Source organism: Cupressus sempervirens, chromosome 3 (genome assembly GCF_028749045.1).
Source record: "Cupressus sempervirens isolate cs-2001-9-10 chromosome 3, ASM2874904v1, whole genome shotgun sequence".
Classification (NCBI taxonomy): domain Eukaryota; kingdom Viridiplantae; phylum Streptophyta; class Pinopsida; order Cupressales; family Cupressaceae; genus Cupressus; species Cupressus sempervirens.
In genome coordinates, this window is record NC_143120.1 from 842,427,071 (window position 1) to 842,454,873 (window position 27,803).

The 27,803-nt window shown below is 33.7% G+C and overlaps 1 protein-coding gene across 1 annotated transcript in view; it reads right to left on the bottom strand.

Moving 5' to 3' along the window:
* LOC149569408 (vacuolar protein sorting-associated protein 26A-like) overlaps positions 1–27,803 on the bottom strand; it is a 131,992-nt gene that overhangs the window by 82,505 nt on the left and 21,684 nt on the right. Inside the window, exon 3 of the mRNA XM_089822125.1 lies at positions 11,805–11,879. Coding sequence (XP_089678251.1) covers positions 11,805–11,879 — 75 coding nt within the window. The remainder of the gene's footprint in view (positions 1–11,804; positions 11,880–27,803) is intronic.

A 27,803-nucleotide genomic window follows, 5' to 3' on the forward strand; every position in this document is an offset into this window, starting at 1 on the left:
TTTGCCTTAGGGCAAAATAAAGCCAAGATCAAAAAGCTCAAGACAAAGCACAAATATGGACCAAATGAAGTATGATCAGAATAATGATATAAGAGTGAATAATGTTCTTAGATGATTACATACACTAGAGATGCCTATATATAAAGGCCTCTAAGATGGATCTAGAATGTCTCTAGAATGAACTAGGAGATAAGCATGACAACAAAGCACACATCCACCAGAAGTGGATTATCCTCCATTGTGCATGAATGTACATGCATCAATGAGAGGATAAGTATGACAAGGTGTATCTCGTGTAGAGATGTTGTAGATACCATGTGCTTAAATTAGATGCTAACTCCTGTGTTGTAGACACCATGTGCTAAATTAGAGTTGCTTACTCCTATGTTGTCAACAAGACAACTCATATGAGTACGCAGACTCTAAGGTGTCTAACTAATAAATAATAAAATAATGCATTTATCCTAAGTAAACTTAAGTAAAGTGTTATTTACACTAACACACCCCCTTAAGTGCAACTTAAGGGAATGCACTCAAGCTTACAAAAGCTATGATGAAATGCATAATGGGTCCCGACTACTAGGCCATGTTAGGTACCCATGTACAAATGCAATGAAATGCAATGAAATCTCGCTGCAAATGGAGAAAGAGGGAAAACCTCATGGAAAAAAACCTCCCCCAAAAAGAGAGAGATGTACAATATAGAAAGATGCATGAATGGATGGAGTAAGCAAGACCCCCCCATTATGACATACATCATGCATATACAGTAGAGAATCCCTCGATGAAATCCCTCCCTTAGTGAAGGATCTCCAGATAATAAGTGCTTGAAGACAAAAGAATATCCAATGCCTACAAACAACATTTCTCCCTTTAGGAAGAAGAAACACCAAGTATAGGTGCAAATATGCTTCCCACTGTGGATAGGAAGATGGAAGAGGGATCCATATGTAATATGTTGTGGATGCTACCTCTGAAGTCTGCTCAGATGTCGACAAGTCCTTGATGAATGTAGATGCCACAAACCAATTTGGTGGATGCCCACAAGAAAGTGGCAAACAAGGTACCATGTCCATGTGTGACACTGAATCAAGCTCCAAAGATGATGAAGCATCTTGATAGGAAGATGGAGGAAGAGAAGCAATGTCACCTCCCCTCAATGATGGATGCACACCTATGATAGAAGCTCCTTGATGACTGAAGAAGCTACACCATGAAACCTAAATAATAGTCCTCCCTATAGGAAGAAATGGTGTCATAGGTGTAGTAGAGAACGCTCCCCAACTGATAGGAAGAATTCTCAGAAAATATGATGTCTGAGGAAACTGTAATAAAATCTCCAAAGACTGATATGACTCCTTATAAGTGAAAGACTCCTCCAATTGTTGTAAAGAAGTCACAATCATGTCAAAACAATCAAGTGGTTGAGGGTCAGAGTGTGCCCTCGCAACGAGTGAAGAAGTCTCCTCAACAAAGTGAAGATTGTTGTCGTCGATGATATCTCCCACATCTTCAATGTGAGACTCCACGAACAACCCTGCAATGTCTAAAAGGAAGTCATCCCATGAAGTTGAAGTAGGAAGACATGGTATATCCTGCTGCACTGAATCAAGAGCATTTGTGGCTGGAATTGGATCAATAGTAGCAACAAGAGTATCAGGAGGTGTGATCTCATCTGGAGTTGAAGGTACTATAACTGAAGTGACTAAAGATACAATGTCTTCTGGAAAGGGAGCAATATTTGGATCTCCATATGCTTCCCAAAGACCTATCCAAATGTCATAAGGATACATGAACTTGTCAATGACTTTAAAGCAAGAATGAGCGACATTGAAATAAATGATGTCAAAAAGTCTTGCAACAAGTGCATAATTAGTGGAAGAGATTAGTTCGTTGAAAAATAAATAAGGAAATACTTCCTTATGCTCTCTTCTTAAATGATCAATGATTAAGGCACTCCAAGTTTGATAGTTCCTCTTTGTCAACTTCGGTTTAAGACCACCCCGACATATGAAACAAACCTCCATGAGATCAATGAATGTATACACCCCCCAAAATGCAAAAAATAATCAATCAACCCCCCACAATGTATGATTTGGCACTTTATAGGTAGTGTGTTTACAATGGGCCACTTGCCAATTTAGGGCCTATTTCTGAAAGTGGTATTTCTATCCACAGAAGCCTATAATTTGATTGCAAATCTGGAAAGTAGACAAAAAAATATGCACTTTCAAAAAAAAAGGAACCTGATTATGTGTCCGAATGAGCCCATACTAATCCTTTGAAGTGGTAAAAATCGGGATTTGCGATTTGCAAAAAAATTCAGGAACAGAGATCTCAAACAACCTATACCAATGTGTAGTTCACGAAATTCTACCCCAAAACAAAAAAAATTGCTCGAAAAAAGGAGTCCATATGAGGGAGATATCGTTGTTTGAAAATCACCTCCATTATTATTTTTCCTGAATCGCCACCATCGCGCCTCCAAAAATCAGATGACTCTAGATTTCACCTCAAATGTCCGATTTTGATGAAACAAAAGTTGATTTGATAGTTTTTTGACCTTCTGAATGTGATGCAAATATCTGATTTGCGCCAGCAAGCTCCAATCTTTGCCTACAAAAAATCTCTCCTACTGGCCTGATGGCCAAAAGTTTTCTGGAAAATAATGCAGATCCGAAAAAATGCAAACGGAGATGAAAAAAATACAAATCTGAAAATTAAATGTACAGATTTGAAGTGATCATACCAATTTTGCAAATCGAGTCTTTGGGTTGCCAGTTTGCAAAAATATGTTGCCTCAATTTTGACTATGGCACAACATAGGCAAATTTATAGTCAAATTTAACAGAGTCAACGCTCTGGATGCAATGGTGAGGTTTGCTTTGGCTCTAGACGCTCCCAATATCTGCGGATACTCTGGATCTAGATTGAGGTGTCCTCCGAGAGGTGAAGCAGTAACGGTCTTCAATGGCTATGAAATGACGCTCCTATGGCTTTGATACCATGTAAGAATTTGGTATAGCTCTGATACCATGTAAGAATTTAGTATAGCTATGATACCATGTAGAATTTGCCTTAGGGCAAAATAAAGCCAAGATCAAGAAGCTCAAGATAAAGCACAAATATGGACCAAATGAAGTATGATCAGAATAATGATATGAGAATGAATAATGTTCTCAGAGGATTACATACACTAGAGATGCATGTATATAAAGGCCTCTAAGATGCATCTAGAATGTCTCTAGAATGAACTAGGAGATGAGCATGACAACAAAGCACATGTCCACCAGAAGTGGATTATCCTCCATTGCGCATGAATGTACGTGCATCAATGAGAGGATAAGTATGACAAGGTGTATCTTGTGTAGAGATGATGTAAACACCATGTGCTTAAATTAGATGCTAACTCCTGTGTTGTAGACACCATGTGCTAAATAAGAGATGCTTACTCCTGTGTTGTCAACAAGACAACTCATATGAGTAGCCAAACTCCAAGGTGTCTAACTAATAAATAATAAAATAATGCATTTATCCTAAGTAAACTTAAATAAAGTGTAAATAATAATTATTTACACTAACATGGCTAATAGACAACAAAGCTTCAAGGCATATAACTAGATTCAGAAACCAGTTTGAAACATTCAAAGAGCATTATATAGAACAAGTCACAATTGGAGATAATTCTACTTATCTAGTAAGAGGAATTGGGACCTTGTCCTTACAAATAAAACAAGAGAAGCTCTTCAATTAAAAGATGCGCTATTTGTACCAAGCATAAAAAGAAACCTGATTTCCATTTCAGGCCTAGCCGACCAAGGATACCGTGTCACATTCAATGAAGATAAAGTGTTACTATAGCCTAAAAACTCCAACATAAAGAACGTCATCTCTATAGGATCTAGAGATGGCAGACTGTAGAATTTATGTATTAAGAACATAAAACAAGCACTAAATCATGAAATTCATAACTCCAATGAACTCTGGCATAGAAGATTAGGGCACCTTGGCTTTAGTGCTCTTCCTACTATAGAGAAAATCACTACAGGCATACCTCATCTCAAGTCTGATCATATTAGTACTTGTAAAGAATGTACTTTAGGAAAAAATAAGAAAGGATATTTTCCTATAAGTAAACACAAGTCAGAAATTGTACTCGAACTTGTTCACACTGATTTTTGTGGACCAATCTCAACACCCTCACTAGGGGGTATTTTTGTACTATGTGACGTTCATTGATGATTACTCTAGGAAAACTTGGATATACTTTCTAAAACTCAATAATCTAATGAAGTTTTACAAAAATTCAAAGAATTTAAAGCTCTAGTGAAAAATCACATAAGAAAGAAAATAAAAACAATAAGATTGGACAATAGAGGTGAATATACATCTGAAATCCTTCAAAGAATTTTGTATTTCTGTTGGGATTAAGAAGAATACAGTACATTATAATCCTCAACAAAATGGGGTTGTCGAAAGAAAAAATAGAGTTATTATACAAGCAGCAAAAGCCATGATGCATGAACAAAACCTCCCTATTTCTTTTTGGGCCAAAGCAACAAATACAGTAGTATACATTCAATACAGAAGTTCTCATGCAATGCTAGAAAACATAACTCCTGAAGAAGCCTTTACAGGAAACAAACAAGATCTTAGTCATCTGAAAAATTTCGGTTGTCCAATCTATATTCACATTCCCAAAGATAAAAAGTCTAAATTAGAACCTTCAGGGACGAAAGGCATATTCGTTGGGTACAATGAAATGACTAAGGGATACAGAGTATATATTCCAGGACAGAAGTCTGTTGAAATTAGTAGGGATGTTAAATTTGACGAAGATGTTGCTTTAAAAATATCCTTAAACAAAGAAGATGAGGAAGTGGAAAATCAAAGCGAATACACCATAGAAGATGATTACAAAATTAAGAATCAGAGGGAGAACACCATTGAACACAATTCAACTAGAAACTTGAGGGAGAGTTTTCCCAAAGACAGAGACATGCCTGCATCTAATGTTGAGAATGATGAAGTTTCAAATTACAAGAAAAGACCACTATGGGCAAGAAAAATGATTGAAGAGAACAATGTGGAACCAGATGAGGTATCTAGAGAAAGTGAGAAAAAAAGAAACCAAAAATGCTATGTTGCCTTGATAACAAAACTCACAAAAACATAACCAACTAACGTTGAGGACGCCTTAAAATGTCAAGCATGGAAAGATGCAATGGTAGAAAAGTATCAATCCATCCTAATAAACATTGTCTGGGATATTGTTCCTAAACCTAAAGAAAAATCAATTGTATCTTCAAAATAGCTATTTAAAATCAAGTATGCACCAAACGGAAGCATTGAAAAACACAAAGCTAGATTTGTTGCAAGGAGTTTGTCTCAAAAGACCGGAATCAATTATAAAGAAACATTTGCTCCGGTTGCACGTTACACTTCTGTAAGAACCATAATCGCCATTGTTGCATCCAAGGGATGGAAAATAGTGAATACTTCAAATGGGTGTAAAGACAGCTTTCTTGAACGGTAGCATTGAAGAGGAAGTATATATAGAACAACCTAAAGGATTTACTACACATGACCAAAAGCTATACATATGTAAACTAAGAAAGCCCTCTACGGGTTGAAACAAGCTCCCTGGTCTTGGTATGAGAGGATAGACAACTATCTTCTCAAATTAGGATATTCAAAAAATGAAGCTCATCCGAATATATATTTCAAAATATCTAGCAATGACATGATGATACGAGTTCTTTCTATTGATGATTTGTTGATAACAGGTGCAGATAACCTTATAGCCAAATAGCTGAATTTGGCATGAAGGATCTAGGTCTTCTACACTTTTTTGGGTATAGAAGTACAACATAAGGAAATTTACATCATCTTAAATCAAGAAAAGTACACTACTAATATATTGACCAAATTTGGGATGATTGACTGTAAACCATTATGTACTACAATGGAAACTAACTTTCATAAGCTTAAAAGTGAAGCAACAGAGTTAGAATCAATAGATCGTACTCACTATCAACAAATTGTTGGATCCCATATGTACTTAGTGAACACTCGGTCAGATATCTGCTACAAATGTGTTAAGTCACTTCATGTGTGAACACAAAAAGATTCATCTAATGGCAGCCAAGCATATTCTAAGGTATTTACAAGGAACAATTGGTCTTGGGTTGAAGTATGAAAATACTGAGCTACAACTTCACGAGTATTCTGATAGCGACTGGACAAGCAGTTCTATTGACCATAAGAGTACGACAGGGTGTTGTTTTAGCCTTGGATCAGCTATGATATCTTGGTTGAGTAGAAAACAATCAGTAGTTGCTCAGAGCTCTACGGAAGCAAAATATATGGCAGCCTCCATGGGAGCACGCAAAGTAGTGTGGCTAAGGAAACTTTTATACGGACTATTTGGAAAACTACTAGAATCCACCATAATTCACTGTGACAATCAAAGCTGCATTAAACTTTCAATTAATCTAATTTTTCATGACAGGTCCAAACATATAGAGGTTCCTTACCACTATATAAGGGATATGGTGGACAAAGATGTTATCAACCTGATGTACATTAGCACTGAAGAACAAAAAGCAGACATCTTCACCAAACCTCTTGCAAGGTTAAAACTTTAGTACTTCAGGAACAAACTTGGTACAACCAAGCTGTAATTCAATATTATGTAAATAATGAGGTCACTATTGTAAGGTGACGATCTTAACAATAGTTTGACCTGTTGTCATGTGTCTCTAAATGATTGGAACACATGGTAACGGATGTGTCAAGATTGACAACATTGGGTTGAAATCCCAGAATGTATTGGATATCTTGATACGGTGGTTATCACTGGATTCAATTCCGAAAAAGACAGGAACGGTGATAATGGTTGATACAAGTGCATTACTAGGTAGTATGCATTCAATCCTCTTCTTCTAAGAGGGAGTATTAAAAATATAGCTTCATTCGGAATGCAGCATTCTTATCATTATTATGAATTTAATATATTGATAGATATATATTTGTGATAATAATAATGACACATACAAATATAAATATATATATATATATATATATATATATATATATATATATACTCTATTGTTATGCATACATACATATTTATATTTATATTTATATTTATATTTATATTTATATTTATATTAGTATTAATCACAATATTATATATATGCTCATATCTAAATTGAATATATTAAAATGATGATAAGGTTGTTTCAAAGCAGTCTTTAATAATGGTTGAATCGGTGCAAAGACACTGATGTAGTTATTGGTAAGTACACTATTTGATATTAGAAGGGAGTCACAGTCATGAATGGCTGTGATTCCCTGTGGCATTTGCCACAGGGAAGTCACAACCATTCATGATCGTGACCCCCAGCATTCCTATAAATATGCTCATTGATGGTTGTGGAAGACAATCAATCAATAACATTGGCATTGTATTTCCTTCCAGCAGTCATCGGCTCAATAATATAAAATATTTTCCTTAATTGGTTATCAATAAAGTCATAGAAATCAGACAACGTCTGATTTATATTATTAACAAAATCAGAAATATTAAAAGGCATCAAGAGTATACATCAATAAGATATTAATAATTGTTCAACAGTTATTCAAGTTTAGTTATAAGTGTTCAAATTTATTCTCTAGAAAAGATTCATAATCTTAACATTCACACTGTAATCCAACACATGCAACAAACATGCAAGTACATGCAACCCTAAAATATCATGTACTCCAAAAATCTTTGATTTCCACAATTTCTTGGTTTTGTTGTAGGATCAAAGCCCTTTTACCCAAACTTGCGATTTCCAAAAAAAATCTTCAAAAACTAACCACAAAAGTTCCATAAAATACCTTTGACGAATTTTATTTCTAAAACTCCAAAAAAAAAATTGGAAAATCTTCCAGATTAGAAGAGGCTCTAATTTTCCTTAAAAAATCCGCCAAATTTTATTAAATCCCATCAACCTACTATAATACCATGTTATAGTAAATCATTAATGTTGTAGTTTTTTTTTGTTGCATTTGATGTAAATTCATTGAAAAGGACCCTAGTCCAATTTCAAAGCATTTTGAGCAAATTTAGTGATAGTCGCTCGAACCCGAGGCAAATTTTGGGCGGATGTAAATTTTACGTCTTTTGTTGACATTTCATTAATTTTTTAACATTTTTCCCAAATTAAACCTAAAAATGACCCACTATATTGTTTTGTGGTCTCAAGGTACATTTTCCGTCATTTGGTCTCCTACGATGTTTTCTATGAAATACACAATGTTTTCTAGGAGAGAATACACCGCATTTGGTCGTATACTGCATGTATATTTCCTCACACGACAGGTATAGTTTAAGGTTTGGGGTTGTCTTCTAGTAGTGACTAGGTCTAGGTGGTCACCTAACAACAGGGTTAGCGGTAGCTATGCTGCTACAAGTATTTTAACTTTTTTAAGGTATCTAGTTATCAAATTGTGAATTTTATTATATATGTGTCTTTGCAATGGTGCCACCTATCTAAGCAACTATCTCCTTTCCAAAGCAATATTTGCACATTATTGTAGAAGCCCTCCATGTTTGTCAAACTGCCAATACACTATGTGTTGCCCATTTCCTGACATTATACTCATGTACTCAAAGGAAGACATGTACTTAGAATGTGACTCAATGCCTAGAATAATAGAAGCAAGGATAAGAAATTTGATAGTGATAGGGGTAATGTCTTGCCACAGAATGGAGATCCAAAATTGCATATAAATTCTCTAATATGATTTCCTATGTCCTTTGTTTTATTTTATTTTTTCTTATTCACTAGTCATTTTTGTCGTTTTTGCTTTGATTGTTGTTTGTAGATTCAAAGCATGGTTGCAAGTGCTTCTAGCACTGGAAACTCCCACTTCAAAATAGACAGATGCTCTCCACTAGGGAAATATGTGGATTTTATTTTATGTGGATTTGCAGCAATTGCAAAGATGAAATCAGTAACTTGTATTAGAGTGAAAAAAAAAAACATTAAATTTGTACAAGGAAGCCAACGGTGGATTGGGTGCTACCTAAAACCTTTTTCCCAAACCACATTGTGAACAGATCTATTCAAGAACAAAGATGAGCAAACAAAGCAGCTGGGAGGGAAAATTGTCATCCTTTGCAAAACACTAGGGAAAAAGCAAAAAATCATCTATGGCTTCAGCTTATACTCCCTATGAACCATCCACGAGGAGGCCATCCATTCTTGCATCCTCCTCAACAACCAATAGCAAATTAGAGAGCAATGGGGCCCTTGGAAACATCGTTTCAAAATGAAGCTAGAGACATTGGCAAGCAAGCCATAGTGAGATGCATCTATGCAAATGTATTGTGATTTAGTGATGTTCGCTCACCGTATTGGGATAAAATGATGAGAGTATTTAATGAGGCTCCAAAGGGGTCTAAGGGCACTGGTTACAAGAAGGTACTCACCACTTTATTGGATAGAGCAGTGATCAACGTAGAGACTTCCATGTAGTCCATCAAGGATTTGTGGATCAAAACAGGTGTGACCATACTATCTGCTGAATGGACCGATGCGAGAAATCGTCCTTTGGTCAAAGTTATTGAGTGTCCACAAGAGGTGTAATGTTTCTGAAAGTTGTGGATTGTCGAGGAGAGGTGAAGAATGGTCCTTCATTGCAACATTCTAATCCAAGCCATTGAGCAAGTTGACCTTAAAAATGTTGTTCAAGTAATAATCGGCAATGCCAAGAATTATAGGTTGTTGGATTATTAGTTGAGTGCTTCAAACAAATTTTTTGGACACCTTGTGTTGTGCAATCGCTCAACCTAATGCTGCAAAAAAAATAGCACTAAGATTGAGTGAATTAAAAAACAATGTATGAAGATGCACAAGGCACCCAAATGTTCAACACGAACCACCATATGGCATAAGGCCATATTTAGACGATTCTATAAATTAGAGCTCTTGAAGGTAACTTCAATTGTTTAAAATTTGAACATATTTTAAAATGTTTTTAAATTTTAATTTTAATCTTGATTTTAATTTATTATTGTTTTGATCAAAATAAGTCAACGAGACCCACTTTGCCTCCAACACTTGTTTTAAGACTCCTTGCCAAGGTTAACGAGGCATTGTCTAGAGTGGTAATCATTGCTAATTAGAACATATGGAGGCAATCTAATAGTGCCATGGCAGCTACCATTAAACCATTGAAACTAGATGACTCTTGGTGGGATAATGTTGAGTACATTCTGAAGTTCATTGACCCTATATTGAGCATGATCCGATACACTCACATAGAAAGGCCTTACTTGGGTGAGGCATATGTTAGCATTGACCCCATGATTGAGGATATTAGAAATATCATAAAATGAGAGAAGAAGATCCCGATGAAAAGTTTTTCTAGGAGTTATGGGTAACCATGGTAGAGAGATGAACAAAATGACTACCCCTTTGCATCTACTTGCCTTTGCATTGAGCCTCAGGTTCTATAGTTAATCAGTATTCAAGGGAAGTACTGCTAGAATTGTCCCATTCAAAGATCCTAACGTTGCTCAAGGGTTCAGGGCAACCCTTCAAATACTCTTTCCTGAGCATCTACGACCTATAGAGAGACCTGAATTCATGAGTTCTGCAGGCACCAATGATTGTTGTCTTGAAGCTCTTGAAGACAAAAACAATGAAGATGCTCATAAATGGTGCCACTTCTATGGACAAATGTGCCAACTCTTGCAACCAATTGCCATCAAAAATTTATCACAAGTTTGTTCTTTACTCTTTAAGATTCTAATTTCTAAATTCTTGTTGATGAATTTTGAATTTATATTTTTTTTAATTATTCAAAACTCTTAACTCTCTAATTTCAAAATTGTAAATCTTGATAGGTTGCTAGTTCATCATCATCTGAGAGGAGCCATAATCTGTGGAGTTGGAAGCCCACTTTGATGCACTTGCAATTGATGATGGTGATCACGAACTAATTAGGGACGTTGGGGCTGATCCTGCAGCCAGGCATGATGCTGCTAGTACTGATGCTAGTGGCACTAACAGAAGAATGATGCTGATCTGTTTGATGATTTTTCATGATATTTGATCACTGCTGACTGATTATCAATGTTGACATTATTGTCTTTGAACCGAAACATTGATATGGTGGTGTATTTTGGCATTTTGTTATGTCGTTTGAAATAAAACATTAATATATGTGGCGGTTGCTTTAATTAGCATTGTGGTGTACAAAATTATTTGCTGAAGCATATTTTTGACATATATAAAAAATTAAATTAAATAGTATGGACGAACCCAAACCAACCCAAAAAGCAATTGGACAATTTTTGAACCCGAGTCTCAATCCACATCCATACCAGTAACCACACTGGTAACTTAGCTCAGAGGAGAGTTAATTTCAAGTTTTTGGAAAAGCAAACTAATAACTAGCAAAAACTTGGCCATGCCTGCATAAAGTTATACGATATTAATATTTTCTAATTTCATAAACCAGAGAGAGATATGTAAAATTAGAATTCTTGTAATGGCAAAACCATCTACCCTTCATCATGGGCAAACTAATAGCTGACAAACTGGTATTCAGTTTCAAGAAAAGCTAATGTAGGAATTTTCAATTGATCAATGTTCAGAATGCATCAAATGCAAATAAATAACCTCTGAATGTGTAACAGAATTCAGCCTTCAAATCAGGGGTTGAAGAGATGATCCAATTTTGAGATATTATTATCTCGGTATCACAAGGCAACACAATAATCACTTTAAAGTTTAAATGCATACCTGCTTGCGGTTTTTGCCATCTGAAAATGTAATAGAGGTGGTACAAGGTGGCTTAAATGCCCCGATAAGATAATTCTGGCAGTGACAACAAAGCAATGTCAGAATAGACAGCAGTTTGATAAAAAAAAAAATCATAGAACTAGAAACATAGTAATCATTATGTCCTTCCTAAGCATTGTAATTCTAGTTAATTTTATTTGTAACACCCACCTTAAGTACGTTGCCAAATCTGCAAATCTAGCAGAATTTATATTATTGGCATGCTAATTTATAATGATAAATTTATAAATATTTTTCTATTACCAATCAGAGAGCGTTCATCACTTGGTGGAATGCGCTTCACCCTGCTAGGTTTATTTCCGTTTAACTTTAATGGCACATTTTTATTCAATACTAGCTCCTTTTCCTCTTAAAAAAGCATATATACTGCAGTATACTGTTTCACACTGCATCTAATGCTATAACCCAAACTTATTATGTTTAGATTAATATTTCAAAGCGACCCACCAATATGCCCCCAACCACACCAGGAAGACACAGACCAATATAAGTGTTCATACAATTCAGAAATATTGAAAAAGGCCTGGCAAAATATGGTAACCAAGAAATTCAAAATAAGACAAAACCTAGAGATCTTTTGGAGCAAATGCTACCATCTTTGCCAAAAGGAACAAAAATGTATAAGAGAAGGAAAAGGATCTTGCTCCTATAGTGAAAACAAAACAGTGAATAAAACACAAACACACACACACACACACACATATACATATGGGATGACAGGTGTATACAAAATTAACATGAGATTGGCTACCAGTGCCAACCATTCTCTTTCTTTCAGTTACCTAGAAGCAAAGCTCTAGATCCTTGAATTTGCTAAAGTTGAACTTCTGAGATGTTAAGTACAACATATGCCTTATTGGCAAATGTGAAAGCAGTAAAGCCATAATTGCATTTTGAAGCTATATTTATTACCAAACCAAGAGAGAAGTAAACAAATTTTAATTTCCTAATGCAAACAACATAGAGTGGTAAACCTAAAAGAATATACAAAGTGTCGGGGATATACATAAATTTGACAGAGATTGGTTGACAAATATTCTATTAGTACTTTAATCAAAGATCGCAAAATAATATATTTCTTAAGTCCAAATTTAGCATGTAGTTATGCAAAGGATATGCCTCTTTAGCATTCTTGCGGCAACTTTTCTATCACTCAAAAGTTTTGAGGTTACTACTTTTAAGAGTTTTGTTTAACCGTTTGTAGCATGATTAAAGACCTGAGTCACATGGTTTACCGAATTTTCTGCTTGAGGTTTGAAATTCGGCAAACCCATAAAAAATAATTAAATTCGCAGAAGTTTGGCTGAAATTTGGATAAAGCAGAAAATAAATTTTTTTACAGGTTCCTTTTGGGTTTTTCACTAAATCTTTTTCAAATACTGGCATCCATTCATTATACCATTCAACTAGCACTGCAAGGAAATTATTCAGACTTTAGCAAAGATTCTCACTCATCCTCGAATTGTCAATGCCAAGCTCCATTCTACAGCTGAGGACAAATTTCAGGGCACGCTAGTGCAATCGCAAACTGCTCGTCGCTACTCAGAACTCCCATGTTTTAATTGTTTGATCGACATTTGACATTTTAAGTTTTGTTTAATGTTTAATTTTATAGTTTTACATTTTGTTATTTTACTTTGTATGTTATAATTTTTCAATTTTGTTTAGTATGTAAGAATATTTTTTATTATTTTTAAGTGTTTTAATATTTTAATTAAATACTAATATTTACTATATTTTATTTGTTATCATTTTAATTTATGTTTAATTTTAAATATATTAATTCCAGAATATTTTGTTGTTTTTTGTAAAATTAAAATAAAATATCGATGTAAATAAATTTTATGTTTGTATAATGATGTAGTTAAATTAGTATATTTTGTTTGATCAATCCAATGTTTTTAATATTTAAAATCAATTTTATTTGTATTTATTTTCAAAATGTGACATCCTTTTATAAAGATTTCAAACCAACGTTGTAAACTACTTTACTAATTTATTGGATATACCTATATTTTTAAAAATATTATAAATATATATATAAAGCGAATTTGATGTCGATTTTATTTTTAACCTTGTCGATCATCATCCAAACTTCATAGCGGTCGAACTCAAACTTGAACTTGAACCTTGTAATGCTCTCTCTAATGACTCTAGGTAAGCTTACCACACCTCAGCACATTGTGCTATAAGAGTTTTGTAGCCAACCAGACTATATATTTAGGTCAGCATTTTAACTTACACAGCCCAGGAGGAACCTGTATCACATTGCAAAGGATTTATTTTTATCATTATGCTCGCTTGGAAATTTGACTATTCTGAATCTACATGGCCAATAGCTTTGGTAATTTAGTAAGACCTTTGTGCTTCTCAATTCTAAATATTCTCAATGACCATCTTCGTCCACGTGAATATCACTGACATTCAACCAAGGAAATCCCCTTCATTTCTTATTGGCATTCTATTTCTTTATAATCCAATCAGAACTTGCCACTGCTGGTGTCTACAGATGGTACCCAAAGTTCTACAAAGCCAGTATGAAGACATGCCCACCCAAGCGCAGCTCCTTAGTCCCTTGCTGACCTCCTTTCTCTTCACTGTCTAGACAGGACTCTTGCTTGTGCTAGTATGTAGTGATGCTGCCCAAGGTTCTACAAAATGAATATGAATTGTCAAGATAATTAACAAATTTGTATACCAAAATATTGCTGAGTTATTCAAAATTTTGACTTTTGCTCGTCAAGAAAGGAATGAAAGGTGACAGTCCAGTATCATACTGACTGGTACAGTTGGCATGAATCCAACTTGTAATCACACCTTCAAATTTGACAAGCCAATACTATAGTTTACCTAAAACTGTGCCTGGGGATTTATTTGCAGGGGAGCTTGCAAGACATACCTTGCTGGTTAACAAGGAACTTAATGACACCACACAGGAATCTTCAATTAATTACCCAATAAAAATTAAACACTACTTATGCTACAGTCCAATTAATGATATGCATAAGTACAGCTCAGAGCTTACGAAACTAAATAAAATTATAAAAAAATGAACTCAAATACTAGTAAACTTGATAATTAAAAGTTCAAAACATAAAAGTCAAAATATTATAAAAGTCCAACACAATTAATAAAATCCTTCTCCCACATTCATCCTACTCTTCCTCCATAATTTGTCACCACTAGAACCCAAGAGTTCACCCTGGTATAGTCAAGACAGAATGAAAGCTTCACTGGCATGATTAGCTGCAAGATCCTGGCATGAAGGAACTTAATGACACCACACAGGAACCTTCGATTAATTACCAATACAAATTAAACACTACTTATGCTACTGTCCAATTAATGATATGCAGAAGTACAGCTCCAAGAACGCAAAACTAAATAAAATTATAATAAAAATGAACTCAAATACTATTAAACTTGATAAATAATTTAAAGTTCAAAACAGAAAAGTCAAAATATTATAAAAATCCAACACAATTAATAAAATCCTCCTCCCACATTCATCCCTACTCTTCCTCCATAGTTTGTCACCACTAGAATCCAAGAGTTCACCCTGGTATAATCAAGACAGAATGAATGCTTCAGTGGCATGATTAGCTGCAACTGCAAGATTATGTCATTCGAAGAGGTGAAAGCTGTTCCCAATCAATGGCAATAGCAGAGGCTCAAATTCAAATTCATCTCTATGTTGCCCTCATCAACCATTACAAATAATATACAGCACAACTAAAGATGATAATATAAAAAACTAATAGAATTTTATTTTTATTAAAGTAGGCCAAGTTTTCACATGATTAATAGACATGTCCCATGAAGGGACATGTCTATTCATGGTCCATTCTCTATATATAGATCTAAGAGGATGTTGCATTTGGAACACACATACCTAATAAGGCAGTGTTTAATACATTTGCAACAGATCCGTGAGAATTCAACATATCAGAGCCATGGTTGGAAATGCATACTATTAAGCATGGATACTATGTCCAAAACAATAAGGTAGAAGTGAAGGGAGTTGTGCTGGTTACTCTGAGTGTTTCTAAAGAGGTGGCGGTGGTACCACCTTTGCTCCAGTCTTGTTGCATACATCGTTGGGACAACACTTATTCCATCTTCTTTTACAAACCGAGATAATCCAAGTAGCTAATCGTTGTTCTTAGCATGATGCATCAGAATTAGCAGCTGATGTTTTGGATCTTTACAAGGCACCATTGCGAGTTGAAGGATGGGATAACGCAATTGCAGAAGTCAGCAAATTGTCTATAAGAACTATTATCTCAGCAAGCCATGCCTCGGTTTTGTTGAAAGCAGTGCAAGGCCTAACGGTGCTGGTAACAGTTGGGGCAGAAGATATTTTAGTCTCCTTACAATCTTCCCAGCTTCTAGCATCTAAGATCTCTAATTATATACTTGTTGCAAATTCTGGTTGTGAGCATCTCCCTCAAGAAGAGTGTCCAAAAGAATTGTTAGCACCTATAGCACCTTTTGTCTCTAACTTGCGCATGGAATTATTTTGCCAGTCAAATTCTTATCTAATGAATAAAGATAACAATTTTGCGAGACTTTTGATGCTCTGATTGATGACTTCGGCACTTGTAAATGGACACTTTAGTCAAGACTTGGAGCAAGTGTGTGATGCTTGTCATTTCAAATGGAGTAATAGTTCAATTTAAAACAATAGCAGATGGTCCCAGCTTGCTATTGAATTAACTATTGCATTGAAATCAGAAGAGGATATGGTTTGAGACAGAGGAAGTTGCATTTAATTCTGAAGAAGTCAAAGTAAAATTTTCCAGCAAAGGATACAATTTTCACAATCCACTATTGCACAAAAGGGTGTTCTTGCTATACTAATCATGATTCTCAAAAGTCATCCCCATTACAGATGAAAATGGCAGCGTCCAACATGCGTGGGTGATAGAAATTAGTTTAAAACAAATGTAAAGGACTTGTGGTAAATGATAAGGAATCAATAAAAAAATTGAATCGAGGTGACCATGTGGATGGGGTTCGGAGAGTACAAATGGCTAGCGACCACCCAAATGTCATTCACTACTTTAACATCAGCGAACACATAAGAATAAGGAAGAGGGAGATTCAAATTCAGAGGGCGCCTGACATTTCATCAGAGACAACCTTGAAAGAGAGGGTGCAGATAGAGGATCTGATACAGTCAACTTTCGGTGATCTTGGTCATATTGATTTGAAGGGAATAAACCAACCTGAAATGGATTCTTTGGTGATCAATAAATTGTAGCAGTCTAGAGGATTGTGATTCATGCATATACCTCGTGATTGGGATTTTAATGGGCCTACCCTGTGTACATCATGAGGAAGTGACAACTTCTACACGATGTCACTTATATTTGCAGAAGTTACTGTAAGGTAACGATCTTATAATAACTTGTATTATGAGCTCAAACAAATTGAGTATAGGTGAATTGTCTTACATGTCAACATTCTAGAAGGCCATTACTCAAACAGTATTTTGTGAATACCATTGATATTCTAGGAGGCCAATACTCTTGATCTCAGATGTGATATCAAACCTTATTTTTAGTATTTGATGAATCTCATTGATATTCTGGGAGGCCAATACTTTTGATAGCAGATATGATATCAAACCTTATTTTCAATACTTGATGAATACCATTGATATTCTGGGAGACCAATACTCTTGATATCAAATGTGATATCAAAACTGTTTGAGTACTTGGTGATTAACATGTGTTGATATTCTGGGAGAACAATACTCATGATATCGAATGCGATATCAAATGGTGGAAATTTTCTAAGATATCAAATGAGATACTTAAAATTGATATTTGTAATAATAGATTGAAGTAATATTTATTCTTGTGGTTATCCTTCTAAGCTAAGAGGGAGAATTGATGTTTGATAGCTTCAGTCGGATAAACCTATTATGTATGTGTTCTTTATATTTAAGATATAAGGTTATTATTATGAAAGAAAAATTAATATTATATACATATATATGATTAAATTTGTTTTTATATTAATTATCCAATAAATGACTAGACATGTCTTGTGAAGGGACGTGTCTATTCATGGCCTATTCTCTATATATAAATCTAAGAGGATGTTGCATTTGGAACACACATACCTAACAAGGCAGTGCTTAATACATTTGCAGCAGATCCATGAAAATTCAATAGGTTGTGTCTTATTTTAGCACATTGTGTTAGAGATATCCACTTGAGGTGAAGTTATTTTCCATCTTATTTGTGTGTGAGATCCACCTATTTCTCCTATCACATTATCATCCTCTCATTGGTGTACATGTTGCAAATACTTTGATGTACAATAGAGGATGACCCACCATTGGTGGACATGGGATTACACCTTGTCTAGTTGATAGGTTATCTCTTGCATATATCATACTTATAGATCATGTGATTACATCTGAATAATTGATTTTGCATCCATTATCATTTGATCATATCATTTTGTCTCTCTTACTTGTGTTATCAATTGAGGTTTTAGTTCTAAGCATTGCATCCTCTATCGTATGTAATTTTTGACAAAACACTTATAAAATATCCTCATAAGCACAAGATAATAAATTGGAATGAGAAGATTAAAAAGGAAAGAGACAAAGGAGAAACATGTGAAATGGACGAAGGAAAAAATAATATCTATAGCTGGTTTACTTGTATATAGTTTACTCTTTTAAAAATTAAGAACTTATCCTTGCTCATTTCAATTTTTCTTTCCCCCCTTTTTCTTTTTTAAATTTTAATATTCTCATTCTAATTTATAATCTCAAGTTCATGGGCAATGTGCAAATAGGACATGACCATGAAGAGGACATAAAGATTTGAAGATTTCACAAAGAATTCCCTTTATTCGTTTTCTGTTTGTTGTTTGTACTTCGTTTTTTGCTTGTGTGAGGGCAGGTGGTAGAAAGAAAACCACAATTTATTTCCATGGTTTGATGCTTAAAATTTATTTTTTTGGTGCATGTGTGAAGAAGTACAAGTTGAAAAATGTCTGAATTATCTCATCTTTTCACTATACAACCTGTGTCTTCGCTCAAAAAATTTGATGGCCATGTTTCATAGCCACTGAAAAGCACCTTTTTATTGTATGTTGATTAATACTGGTTCAGATTTGGTATGATAACTATTATAAGAACTGTCAATCTCCTTTAGTGCCACCTTCGAATGATAAATTTGTTGTATGTATATCTCTCAACCAGTGGTGATGTGTCGTGTCTTTTATTAAGTCACAACTCTTCATTGCATATCCCTTGACCTTTCTTTAAACTTAACTAACTAGTGATTATACTATAATGTATATTATTATTATTTTCTTATTTTAATTTTACTATTATTGTTTACTATTAAATCATTTTGCAAAAAAGGGGACATTACAATCCCCACCTCCCAAAATTATGCGTCCTCAAACAATGAGGGAATGATCTTGGAGCCCTATCCCTAATCCTTCTTCCACTACGCTACTTCGATATTATCATATGCTTTCTCCCATATTTCAAATGTGAATTATGATCGATACTAGAAACTTGGCAAAGGTTAGCTTAAGACAAGTTTTCTCTCATCTTTAAGAGAAAGTGTCGATTGAATTTGCAAAAAACAACATTTGCATGAGAGCATCCCTTAGAAAGACAATGTTTATAAAAGAAACAATTGTGCACTATAGACAAGAACAGAAATTAGTTTAATAAACTACAGACTAACTAAGATGACCATTAAAGAAACATTATAATAGTCTAATAATTATTGCCCTCTACAAGGGGTAAGTTGGTTCTTTATATTTTGACTTTTGTGAACATTGTATATATGAAAGAAAAATGAGTTCAACTTTGTTCGAGCTCTGCTAGATCCATGGGGACTATGGATTTCATTTGTAGTGATTTGTGTGGTCCTATTAATTTGCCTTCACTTGCAATATCTCTCTATTATGTTCAGTTCAATGATAATTTTTCCAAGAGCACATGGGTCGATTTTCTTATGCTGATTCCAAGGTCTTTTGTAGTTTCAAAAAGTCCAAGGCACTTGTAAAGAACCAAACAAAAAGATCAAAGATCTCAAGAATAGAAATCAGTGGGGAATTTTGTTAAGAAGACTTTGACAAGACTTATAAGGATAATAGTATTCTGCAGTATATAAAAACTCAACAACTCAACTCAACACAACTCAAAACTTATTATAGCTAGCTCGGATCAAACAGTTTGGGCAAAAGCAATCACAACGGCTTTTTACTTAGTAAACAATTTCTACATCAAATCTTGTTAACAAAACCCACAGGGGGGTTTAAACATGTTAAAAGACCAAGTTTCAAAATATCAAACATTTTGGTAGTCAGGTATATGTATTTATATGCCCAAGGAGAAAAGCTATACAAATAGACTAGAAAAATCATGGACTGAACCACTTGTGATGCATAAGAGGATCCTTCTAAGGTCAAATAAATCCAAAATAGTATACCACATTAGTTACGTGTGCCATGATGTTGGACTTACTTCCAAGCTTGGATTTTTGACTCATTATGACTTAGAGAGTGAAAATTTATGTTCTAGATTAAGTATCATTTTAATCATGAGTTGCTAGTTAAAGTTCATGGGCGGGTTTGGGTAGGTAACCTAGTACATAGGGACATGAATTAAAATTAAGGGTTTGGGTACGCATAAGTACGTGTGTGTGTGTGCGTATATAAATATGCATTATATATACAAAAATATAAGAGATATGCAGAACAATAAAACTAAGACATTTTATTGATCAATGTTGAATGTCAAAGATATACATTAAAAATCAGAATACTTGATCATTGATGTATATTCACAATTCTAACGAAAACCTTTACATTGAATTACTTATACAAAATAAAACAAATTCATGAAACATGATTCAATGTTCAATTTGTTGAAGTATAGCATCAATCGAAGTGATATGCTCATTACATTGAGTATTTGTATTCATGATTTATATGAATATTGATTTATGTCTCGTATTCTAATAAGAATATATATATATATAGACTTACATAAGCTACAGGGCATGACTTTGTTGTAGCCTCTATTGGATTAGTTTTATTAAAGCCACCTCATTGATGATAAATTGTCCTTAAGTTAGGTATCTTATATATATATATATATATATATATATATATATATATATATATATATATATATATATATATATATATATATATATATATATAATGCATTATATATCTTATATATATAATATATATATGATATATGTAATATAATATGTATTATATATATCTATATTATGCATTATATATTATTATATAATAATATTATATTATATTACATATATAGTTAATATATTAATATTATATATATGTTAAAGATGAGTTATGCATATAGTTATTTATTAGAGACATGTCTCTTCATGTCTCTTGAAGAAACATGTCTCCTCCTGTCATATTATACATATATGAGATCCAAATCTGCATTTAGAAATCATCAATTACAATGGCAATGTTAGTACATTTGCAAAAACGATCTTAAGTTACTTTAACATGGTATCAGAGCAAGGCCACAAATGTAAGAAAATCAGGGACAACAATAATGTGAAGTGTGCATGTTGATATGCATGTAAAAAATTATGAATTCTTGAGTGAGGATTGAAGAATTACTATTGTAAAATATTTGAGAAAACAAAGGTCTGAAATATACAGAGATATATTAAAGATATTTTCCATTAGAAAGTCACAAGAGCCTTCATGCAATGTAATGCCACTCATCTAATACTGTTAGGCTCAGGAAATTCTTTCAGTTCTGTGAATTCCAAAGCTATGTTGCTCTACTAATGGAGGCCAATGATTTTTGTTCCAAGTCGCCGTGGAGAATTAAAATGCCACTTAATCTAAAGTCCTTCCAAACAATATAAAGTCCTTGAGGTGTCAAACAATATAACTTGTGCATCATTTGCCTTGATCCGACAATGCTTCCACAGGTTGTGCCAATATAATGTGTTTGGACTTTCTTGAACCAACAATTCATAATATAAGTGTCATCAACCGAAAAAGACATGACAACATGTAAATTGATGGAGCACAGACCCACTATTGAGAGTGAATAGAAATTATTTGTAATTGCATAGATATCATTTCAAGAAGCCTACGTAGAAGATTGATGTTATTCACCAGCTATCCCGAAAAGAAGTTGTTTGGATGGGAAATGTGTAATCTTGCTACAATGAAGTGATTGATGTTCGAGGATATCAGGGAAAGCTCAAAGCATGGCTAGAAACCCAAACAAATTAGCACCTTACTTCCTATTTGATAGGAAGGGAATTCAATATCACTTCTGACTCCTACAATGTAGAAATCTGGATAAGATGTCACGTGATCATCCATCGTGGAGATCGTAACACTAATATAGACATGTAAGCTTGTGAAAGACATGGCGGTGAATGTATCTTAATACACCAAACACGAAGAAGAAGAGCTTCCAATCATCTGGATTCTCAAATGTAGAGTTTCCCACAAATTATGGATAATTGTGATCAAGATTAGCCAATGTACGATGGTGTAACACGATTAACATAGAGTCAACCTTCATGCCTGCATAGTTGTCATATAGACATCTCTCAATGTATTTCCTATGGAAGAGATGAACTGTTTAACATAATGACATATTGAAATCTAGTTTGGAGAAACTCCATGTTGAGAATATATATGCAAGGATGTGAGAGCTCTTTTGTGGTTGTTGTGTGCCCTATAAGATTCATGGACTTGAAAAGATTCTAGTTAGGGCTCTTCGCCAGATGCTTGAGAAGAAGATCCATGTTAGAGGCAGACAAGGGCAAACAAAGGAGTAGAGCGAATCATGGCATATCATATAAACACTCTCCTTGGTCTCTAAGTCGAGGATTGTATCTAGAGGACAATAGAAGGATTAATCTCCCCTATCTAGGTGAAAATGATCATAGAAAGAGTTAATAAAAGATTGAAATTATTGATATCCAAGCTCTTGGAAAGACGGTGACAGTGGACACAGCGCGTAAGAAATATCAAGGAGAGTTGATAACAATGAGTACCAATCCCTCTAAGGTAAGTATATATGGTGTAATATGATTTTCTTTCCATTGTTTGAATTCTTTGCATTATTAATATGTAAAAGGAGAAAGAGACATCGGGCACCAATCCGCTAAGTATGTATCATTATTAATAATTATTTTTGTAGCTATATTATATGAGATAGTATAACTGAAAATATAGGTGGTAACAAACATTATAGAAATAAAAATATTTTTGCAAGGAATATTGGTATATTGAGAAAGCATCAAGGACATATATTTATTAATGAGAAAATAATAAATAAGAGACATGGATTAAAATATTGAATACATACTTATCTATGATATTGAAATGATCTTATGCAAACTATTTCTTATTGCAGTCTCTCTCTTACTTTTGTTTTTATAAGAGTTATTTGCCTTTATCTTTTCCTCCGAGAATGTTCTTGTAAGAAAAAGAGGACTAATATCAGAGAGAGTCTAACACTTTGTTAAAGGGAAGTTTATGTTAGAGGCTTAGAAGATTTATGTTCAGAAGGAGCAAATAGAGGATATGGTTTCATCAACCATCAGGGATATTGATTATATTGGTTAAGAGGGAGTAAACCAATGTTGTGATGGAATCTTCACTAATCAATAAATTGTAACAGTCAAGAGGACTGAAATTCATGGAACAAGTGGATATTTTCAACAATATAAGAAGTGGAAATTTTACGTTGTGGAGGGGAATAATAGTCAATGTTCCATTCCCACTTGAACCTTATTTAGAGGGGAGATGTTCCATTGTCAAATAATCTAAATGGAAATTTCTGAATCTTCATGTACAAATAAGTATTTGTATCTTTTACATTTATCTACTCTTTGTAGTCTCTCTCTTATATATAATTATTTACATACTATAAGGATTATTCGTTTTGATCTTTTCCTTTATGTTTGAGGATATTCTTACATGAAAAGAAGGTTTGTACTTCACATATGCTACCAAATATTGTGCAGACTAAATCTAATGATAGTAGTTCTGAAGATCTTGATGATTAAGATAGATAAAGTGAGGCTCTTGAAGAAAACATCTTTGATGATTAAGATTATGAGATTCTTCTACATTAAGAGGGAGTATGACACTTCTTCGAAGGCAATGCTAGAGCTTAGAAGTTTGATACTCAAAGGGAGTCTAGAAATACATATGGGTGACTACATGATGTGATGGGCCTACTCTTATGTATATCATGAGGAAGTGATAAATTATCACCAGAAAATTAGACAATTGATTCAGATTGAGTTTGACAAACATCCTTGGGTGAAGAGAATTTCTGACGAAGTAACTAGAGGACCTAACTTCCCGGGATCGATGTTCAGAGGGAGAAATTTTGAGTGCAATTCTTTGTGGATAATATCTTCTCTATGAGGAGAAGTTTTAAGGGAAATCTTTTATAATACACTGTCCTCTATGAGAAAAGTATGTGGTGAAAACCCTTTGTACCAACCTATGATTTGGTTCATGGTGGTTACTATTTCACATATGATATGTAATGAAAGGTGACAATCTTTCATTGACATATATAAATAGAAGGTAACCATTATAAGATGACGATCTTGTAAATGGTAGACCTGTTATCATGGTTCTTTGGGTCTAATTTTGTTGGACACCATGACAACAAACAAACAGAAGGTAATTGTTTGTAAGGTGACGATCTTGCAAATGATAGGCCTGTTATCATGGACATCTCTAGATATTGCTTCGGGCAATTAGAGATCATAGATAACAAACAAACATAAGGTAATTGTTAGTAACGTAACGATCTTGCAAATGATAGGCCTGTTATCATGGACATCTCTACATGTTGCTTCGGGCAATTAGAGATCATAGAAGGCAATTGTTTGTAAGGTGACGATCTTGCAAATGATAGGCTTGTTATCATGGACATCTCTAGACATTGCTTCGGGCAATTAGACATCGTGAGTAACAAATTTTCATGTTATTATCATGGACATCTCTAGACATTGCTTCAAGCAATTAGAGATCATGAGTAACAAATTTTTATGTTATTATCATGGACATCTCTAGACATTGCTTCGGGCAATTAGAGATCATGAGTAACAAATTTTCATGTTATTACTATGGACATCTCTAGACATTGCTTCGAGCAATTAGAGATCATAGATAATATCTTCATTATTACTCTAGATATTGTTTCAGACAATTAGAGATCATAATATTTGTTATAATAGTGTTTATAACATTGTGATTGTAGTTATTTGACAAGTCACTATTTCGGAGTGTTAAAATCAGATAATATGTTTTATATAGATATAAATGTTTTTGTTACTTCTCCCTTACTAAGAGGGAGTGTCTAAGTATAGCATCAGTCAAAGTGACATACTCATTACATTGAGTATTTGTATTTATGATTTATATGAATATTGTTTTATGTCTCATATTCTAATAAATATATGTGTGTGTGTGTGTGTGTGTGTGTGTGTGTGTGTGTGTCTGTGTGTGTGTATATATATGACTTACATAAGCTACGGGACATGACTTTGTTGTAGCCTCTGTTGGATTGATTTTATTAAATCTACCTCATTGATGATAAATTGTCCTTAACCTAGGTATCTTATATATATAATATATATTATATATGTAATATAATATATATTATATATTATGCATTATATATCTTATATATAATATATATATATATATGATATATGTAATATAATATGTATTATATATATTATGCATTATATATATATATATATATATATATATATATATATATATATATATATATATATATATATATATATATATATATATATATGTTAAAGATGAGTTATGCGTATAGTTATTTATAAACTAAACAATGATTAACTATAGAGACATATCTCTTCATGTCTCCTCCTGTCATATTATACATTTATGAGATCCAAATCTACATTTGGAAATCATCAATTACAATGGCAATGTTAGTACATTTGCAAAAATGATCTTAAGTTACTTTAACACAATTTCCATCAATCATCATTAGAATTATCAAAAAAATCATCATCAATGGGATTTTCAAAGGCGCCAAGTAGACCTCCGTCATCGTAAGAAACAAAAGTGGTTCCACTAGCACTAGATCCACCATGATTCATCATCATGCACATCAACCATAGTGGCTCTGGAAAGATCCTGAATGGTTGCATCCGAGTGAAAAAAAAACTGCGTGCTACATTTCAAAGTTCTTTGCGCTCTTCTTGCATTTTGCATCCTTACATGAAAGAAGGAGCAAATTGGTATGAAGATACACCAAATCTTCAGCTTATTTTGCAGCCAACCGGTTATGCTTTACTAAGTGGATAAAAGAGTATGCACCCAATTCTGCTCAATGGCAACAAAGCTTGCAATTTGGAGAGAAAACCAGCAAAGTAAAAAATAAAAAATACAAAATAAATTCAAAACGTTTAGAGTTAAATTCTACAATACAAGAGGCACAAAAAAGCTTACTTATGAGAAGATCTTGATTATAACATGTTGGAGGTACATATAATGTTGACCATGGAGGTACCACAATGTAATAGCATCCATTTTGCATTGCTCATTGATAGCACAAGAGGAAAGATTTTATCCTAAGACACAATCCATTTTCTTTTGTAACACTTGACTCCATGTCTAAATCTCTGAAGAGTCTACTAAATGCTCTCTTGTACCCATTAGCAACTTCAAAATCTCTATATGGTGGCACTCTGCCTGGGATAACTAATATGTGTGAGCTGTAATGTTGAAAATTGTAGCTGCGATAGAGATCTTTATCTGTGATTTTGTTATATGTTAAAAATGAGATAATACTTCTATATTGTGTTTAGAGTTGGAGAAGATATTTAAGATATTTATTTGAGATAATAAAATATGAAGACACGTGTCATGCATCAGGCGAAGAGGCATGTGTTTGGAAATCCAAAAAGACTTGTTTTTAGAAATTGAAGAGACCTCCAGTTGTGAGATGAAGAGTCTCTCAATTCTTTATATATATTGTATTAAGTGGAGAGCATTGTACTTGAACATTCTTTTATAATCAATACAAGAGATATTTTATGGTGTGGTTGTGTTTTTCCCTTCAAGTGGATGGGCTTCCCTAGGCAAAGTTATTGTGTCTTTTGTGCAATTTTACTTACTATTGTTTATCATCATTTTTGGGCTATAATTTAACACAGTTCAAAATACCTGTGGTATATCAAAAAAACCGCGATATCTCGCGAGATGCCCAGGAAAAGGATAATAATGGCTATTAAATCGGCACCAATATTATCAAAAAAACGCAGTGTTAAAGTCCGGTAAAAATCGCGAGATATTGCTAAAATCGCCAATAAAAATCATGGACTAGGTCAACGCAAAACGCCAAAAAAAAAAATAGGTTTCAATGGATGATAAAGTCGCATTTTAGGTTTGTCTTTAACGTTTTAACATATTGGTCTTGTCTTGCAATTTCATAGCTTTATTCTTGCCTCAGATTGGGTGATTGCTGCAAACTAGTAGCTCCATCTTCTTGCCACGGACTAGTGGCTCCATCTTCTTGTCGTGGACGATGATGACTGACTAATGGGTGATGAGCAAAAACCATAGATTAGGAGAGACCCGTTGCTTCCTAGTTTTCTTCTGAAGTTCTAAACGATTGCATAGGCATAGTCTCGACTTTGAACAATCCAGGTTAGCAATTTTCTTTTTCAGAATACATGTTTATTCATTTATAAATTTAACAATTAGATGATAATTTCTTTGATATCATGAGTAAATAGTAAATAGTATTTTATTTTTTGATATTTAATTGTAATGTTGTATTTATTATTATTTAATTTAAATTTAAAATTAATAACTATAAATACTAAATACTAAAAATAGTAATAGTGTACAATATTTTAT